The 6,444-nt window shown below is 41.2% G+C and overlaps 1 protein-coding gene across 1 annotated transcript in view; it reads left to right on the forward strand.

Moving 5' to 3' along the window:
• The window catches only part of PAXIP1 (PAX interacting (with transcription-activation domain) protein 1), a gene marked incomplete at its 3' end in the record, with an annotated part of 102,675 nt that overhangs the window by 3,487 nt on the left and 92,744 nt on the right, over positions 1-6,444 (forward strand). The window contains exon 2 of the mRNA XM_006871304.1: positions 876-1,010. Within this exon, the coding sequence (XP_006871366.1) occupies positions 876-1,010 (135 nt within the window). The remainder of the gene's footprint in view (positions 1-875; positions 1,011-6,444) is intronic.

Genomic DNA, 6,444 nt, shown 5'->3' on the forward strand with positions numbered 1-6,444 from the left:
GCTCCACATCATCATCTCTGGCTCCATTTCAGGCATCACTGCTTCTCTGGGTAGGGTCCCGCTCTCTTCTCTTCTCCCTTGATGGTCCTAGGGACCTCAGCTCCTAGAGTCTGTTTGGTTTTAATTGGAAGCTGTCTGTTTAAATTTCGAGGAGATCTGTGCGCATGCATAGTAGAACCCTCCTAGGATAGGGCTGGGGTGACCACTAGCTCAGGCATCCCTATAGTCACCTGAATGGAGGCGCGCAGATAGCAACGGACCAATGAACAGATACCCAAAGAAAAGAATGTCCACACCTTTATCTCAGCGGTTCTTCCAGGCGTCTGTGGCTGCTCCGATCCTTCCCCCGCGTGGTCTCATCCAAGATTGTGGATCCTGGAGCAGCCGAGCATCCCGGACTAGAAAGAAATAGATTTCTAGCTTCTGCCACAAATTCCCCCAGCTGTAAGCCTTCCAACCTAAATATTCCTTTATAAGTGGCTCAGAGTTCTGGGACCATCCTCTGAGCATGCTTGGTCGGGTATTCTGTGTTGTTGTTGGTGGAGCTCCTTTACTGCACTTCCACCTGATCTGCCATCTTGTTTGTTCCTCGCATGCCCACTTTTAGACCTTACCATGCTGTATTCAATTGTTTGTATAGTTCATTTGTTTTGAGGACTGAGGCCATATCTAGAACCTGGTTCTCAGCAGTCATCGTTATTTTTTAGTGTCCCCAAATGTTTCATTGGCATACCTTTTTGAGGTGAAGTATAAGTTTATTAATGCTTTGTGGGGTGTGTTTTAATGAAAAAGTCCCATTCGTCATAAGAATTATTTGTAGAAATCAAGAATGAAACAGGATTTTCTTTTTTAATTGCTTTGGTTTTTTTCTTTAGGTTATTCAGCTTCTAAAAGCTGGAAAAGCTAAGGAAGTCTCCTACAATGCACTAGCCTCACACATCATTTCAGAAGATGGAGATAATCCAGAGGTTGGAGAAGCTCGGGAAGTCTTTGATTTACCTGTTGTAAAGGTCAGGAGTAACTGATTCTAATTTATATTTTTTCACTATGGATCTAGAAAGCAAATGCACTGAAATTTTTATGTAACTTTTCATAGTCTATGCTAAAGTACGGCTTTTTGTGGAACGTTGACAGATCGATGTAGCCCTTTGGTGACACAGTGGGGTAAGCCTTGGGTTGCTAGGTGAAAGGTCAGTAGTTTGACCCACTGAAAAATTCTGCAGGAAAAGAAGGAGGCATTCTGCTTCCCTAAAGTTTTACAGCATCCGAAATCCATGACTGGATGGAAATGGATTTTAACATCTTGGTCACTTACTTAGCTGAGACCCTTTAAGCTAGACCACAATAGTGTAATGTTTCTGTATATTGTAGGTAATTTTAGATCATTCCATACACCTGCTACAGAGTGATCTCATTAAATTCTTTCATCTGAGGAAACTTGTGGATATGTTGCCTTGAGTCAGATGGACATTGGTACATGATTCCAAAAGTAGGCTAAATCTTGTCAAGAGGTAACTTGGAACATAGGTACTTTTCATTCTGATTGTGGCAAATCATCCTAATTTCCTGCTAGAATTGTTATTTTAAAGTGCTGTTGATTTGATTCCCAACTCATAGCAGCCCTGTATAGGGTTTCTGAGTAATGGCTTCTAAATCTGAACCACCAGCCTTGTGGTTCAAACTGACTATGTGGTCCAGCACATTATCCTATAGCACCACACCGGGACTCCCCCAGATAGAATAGTCAAAGGAAATTTTGTCTCTTATCTACTGAATTTTGTTCTCCCGTCTACTTAGGTAAGTACCAGAGTACTTAACTGTTCTCTGACAAAGTTCCCTCTGACCAGTTGTAACACTATGCACCTGGGGACCATCTACAACCATCTAGCTTGACCTATGGAGCACTGAGTGTAGGAAGTAGGGACTGAGCTAGTGGGACATGATTAAAGATTTTGTTGATCTGTTTACTGTTCTCTTTTATTGCCGATAATTGAGTTGACTGTTGTAAAATGAGTGTTTTTAAATTTGTTAAATTTGTACTTTTGATTCTTCAATTTTTAATATTTTGTATTATATATTTAAATATAGTTCTATACCACTGCCCTTTTTTTTCTCTCCCTTATGCTATTAATGTTTTGCATTAAGGGGAAAAATGTAGTGTCAAAGCTACTGTGATTAGTATTAAATAAGGAGTTAAGAAAATTTACCATTAAGTTAGTTTGGTGTAAGAGAAGTTATCTAACCCTTGGGAATTGATGGACCTCCCCAATATTCAGGGGTCATAAGCTAGGGGCCATAAGCTTTGGAGGCTTAGATCATTGATTTTTAAAAAAATAAACCTGAAAATGGACCTGTCTCCGTTTTTTGTTTTTTTTTTTAAGATGGTTCTAAAAGCTCTGAAGAGATGGTGTGCACTGGAACATTTGTTTCAGCATGACTAGTTTGTTTTCATACAGTATGCAGATTTGTGAGGACTGATTATTAGCAGGGTTCCTGGTCAGTTATCCTGATACCACTTTACTAGAGAAACAGTATTTACCATAAGATGTTTTAGGAGTCCTGGTGTGGCACTGTGGGTTAATGCACTGGACTACAAGGTCAGTTTGAACCCCCAGGTTGTCAGTTCAGGTTCACCAGCCATTCCTGGAAAACCCTGTACAGGGTCACTATGAGTCAGAACTGGATCTATGGGCACTTAACAACAACAAAACGTTTTTTGGAGTCCTGGTGTGGTGCTGCAGGATAATGCGCTGGACTGCAAGGTCAGTTTGAACCGCAGAGTTGGCGGTTCAGACCCACCAACCACTCAGAACCACTATACAGGGTCACTATGGGTTGGAATCGAATCAATGGCACTTAACAACAAGAGCAAAGATGTTCTTGTCTCTGGTTTGCTTCCATTCTTAGCTACAGGGACTGCATCTCAGCTCCTTACCCTTGCTACAAACTTTCTCAGGCAATATAAGTTGAAGTTATTGTCTCACCAGCTGCTCCTTGAAACTGTCTTGTATAGATTACACAAATGAACTTTAAAAAGAGCAGCCTTGCTGACAGGTTTGGGGATGTCTAGGTTATTGTTGGGAGCACAGTGACTCTAAGAGTAAGCACTGGACTGTGAACTGCCAGCCGCTGTGTGCAAGAAAAATAAGACTATCTACTCCTATAGCTTTATAGCCTGAAAGCCCTATACAGGGTCAATATGAGTTTGAAGCTACTTGAGGGTACTTAATAACAATAGGGTCTTTGCTACTGGCCACCTACATACATTGATGGTTCTTAAACTTGTGTGACCCCCAACCCCCCTTTTTGTAATAAGCACATTATTCTTATTGTACAGAAATCAAATGAAATTCATATGTAAGATAACTTGGAGTCCTGGTGTGGATTGCAAAGTTGGTTTGAACCACAAGGTTGGCAGTTCAAACCCACTAGCCGCTCCTCAGAAACCCTAAACAGAGTCACTATGATTCGAACCAACGTGACGGCCCTTAACAAAGTAACTTATCAGATAATTTCAACTACATATCTACAGTTATTGTTAAGCACTTATCCTACAGCGCCGCTTCAGGACACCATATACACAAATATGTATTGCTTAATGCCCACAATATGGTCTGTGAATGAAATAGGATGTTATGTGATTTGGGCTTTATACACATACTGCATTACAACCTTATAGGGGCTTCTTCCAGTTGCTGCCACTGCCTCTTCTGGAACTACTGGTGGAGAGTGGAAGAGCTGGTGATTGACTGGCAACAGCAGGAGCAGAGCATGAGGAAGCAGGTGGGGAGAGGGAGCTGAGAGCACCTTGCTCTTCCCACTGCTCTGCCTGCCTGAGCAGTTAAGAGCAACCTACCTGCCTGCTGGACAAAAAAGCCCAAGACCTGCATGCAGAACCATTTCCTCTGCCTCAGTTGCCATCTATGGTCTGGTGCTGCAAGAGGTCTTTAAAATCATTATTGTGGTGGTGGTTAAGTACCATTGAGTCGGTTCCAATCCAAAGCGACCCTGTATAAGGTTTCTGAGGAGCATCTGGTGAGCTTGAACCACTGACCTTGCAGTTCATACTGGCTTTGCAGTGCATTAACCCACAGTGCCACACCAGGGCTCCTTAAAACCATTAGTGGTAGATACTAAAGAAAAAACAAAGCTGCTTTTCCTTTTAAAAATATAAAAACAACCTTTATGGAACCATGGACATATTTGTGGTAAGGTGGATGTATGTGTGTTCAGATGTTGTCTGTACACACATTAAGTGATGCATGTACAAGGGGCTTCAAAAAGTTAGTAGAAAACTGGTGGTACAGTAGTAAAGTGCTTGGCTGCTAAGTAAAGGGTTAGTGGTTTGAACTTAAATTACTCCACGGGAGAAAGATGTAGCAGGATGCTTCTGTAAAGACTAGAGCCTATGGGGCAGTTCTTCTCCTTCATATAGAGTTAGAATCAGCTGGATAGCTTTGGTTTAGTTTGGTTTGGGATACACACACACGTTGGTATATAGACCTATTAATTACTTGCTATCTCCATATCTGACATTTCACATGACCAAGTGAAAATCTGCTATCCAACTTTTTTGCGCATTGAGGATATATGTCTGACAGTAATGAAGAGTGCTAAGTTGCAAGGCAAGAGTAGTTCTGACTGTGATGGTTTGGGTTATATTTCTACCTGGCTTGGTCATGATTCTCAGTGTCTATATAATCATATAATTTGATGATTATGCAATAATGTAGTCATTATTCATTTTGTGATCTGATGTGGTCAGCCTCCATTTTCACATAATGACTGGGTTTTTGGGAACTAACCATGTTGATACAACATGCACATACATATACAAAGTGGTTTCAGAAAGTCTGTGGAAAACTTGAGTCTACACATAACTCCTGTTTTTCACAAACTTTTTTGAAGCTCAAATCCTCTTGTATCCCTAAACTGAAATATAAAGGAGAGATGAAAATAAATACATGTTTCAATGTGTCAACACTTGGGCACTACTGCATTAGAGAATATAAAGAGGTAGTCAGGTGCTGCTATATATAGGATCACTGTGAATATGACTGCTGCAAGTGTTATCTGGTTCTCATAGCTCACAAGTAGAGTTGCCAGCTCTGAGGTGACATTTCAAAATGCTGAATGATACTTCTGAACTGAACAAAGTTGTTTCATTTTATACTATATAGGTGTACATTACTTAATGTCTGTTTGGGCAATGTCCGACCACATATATGTCTGTGGTTCCTTCAGAAATCTCAATTAGAGAATGGGACATAACTGAAATACTTTGTTAAGTATAGAGATCTAATCTGTCCCTCATTATCTTCATCTGCCACTGGCTCACCAGGTCCCTAGTTCATCCCAGTTCTGGGGTAGTAGAGAGAGGGAGTCTTGTTGCCCATCCATGACTGCGTGTCCCACTGTACTTGCCCCAGGCAGGGACTGCATAGATGTCAAAAAGGAGCTGCCTCGCTAGGCCTGGATTCCCTGTGTGTGATACCTGGTTTGAAGTTGGCTCATCGCATGGTATTCCTGGCTACTATAACGGTAGTGGCAGGAGAAGGAGCAGGAAAGGCAGCTGGGGAAAGAGGAGGAGGACATAGAGTTGGGCACATGGGACTGGACTAGTGTAAAGCCCACTAGGGGGAACAGAGAAAGCAGGCAGAGGAAGGAAGAGGAAAGGAAGGGAGCCTAAGGTTGGTCGACCCATTGGAGGTTGTGCATAGCTCTTGGAGATTGGACAGTGTACTTGTAGGACCAGAAGGCAGCAGTGGAGCCAGTTTTCGTACAGTCTGTTGGAAAACTGTTTACCACTCTATATAATAACGGGGTTTGCACAACTCCAAATCACATAATGTTTTATGTGATTAATGGATGGTGGATGGTAAATTGCGTACCTGCAGTTGTATTTCTCAAAAAGGCAATGCATAATAAAACTCTAAAAATACCCACTGTCCAGCTTCTACAATTATCAATCAACATTTTGCCTTTCTAACTTAATATTCTACTTACCCATCTTACCCCTTTGGTTGTAGTATTTTTAAACAAATCCTTGACATGTTATCTGTTCTACGTATTTCAGCATTTCAGACTCTCTTTAATTTGCAGTAGCACATGTATTGTCCAATGACTATGGTGTTGCATTGTAGGGTTTTTCTTTTTTTTCGTGCTACAACAGGTAATTTTATTTCTCAAGGGCTCATATTGCAAACATTAAGCCAAGCATGTGCTGTAATCATGTGGGCCCAAATTCACATATTTAGGAAAGGAAAAGCAGACTGTTATCCATATACTTGGATAATCACTAAAGGCTCATGTTAATCACATTGTGGTTTTAAATTTCTACAGCATAGAACTCAAACGTCACAGGTCTTTTAGATCCTTCTGGATGTCCCACAGAGTATCTGCGCTCTTCTTGAGTTGAGCAACCTCATTATCCTTCAGCTTCTG

This window comes from Chrysochloris asiatica, unplaced genomic scaffold (genome assembly GCF_000296735.1).
Source record: "Chrysochloris asiatica unplaced genomic scaffold, ChrAsi1.0 scaffold00166, whole genome shotgun sequence".
NCBI lineage: Eukaryota > Metazoa > Chordata > Mammalia > Afrosoricida > Chrysochloridae > Chrysochloris > Chrysochloris asiatica.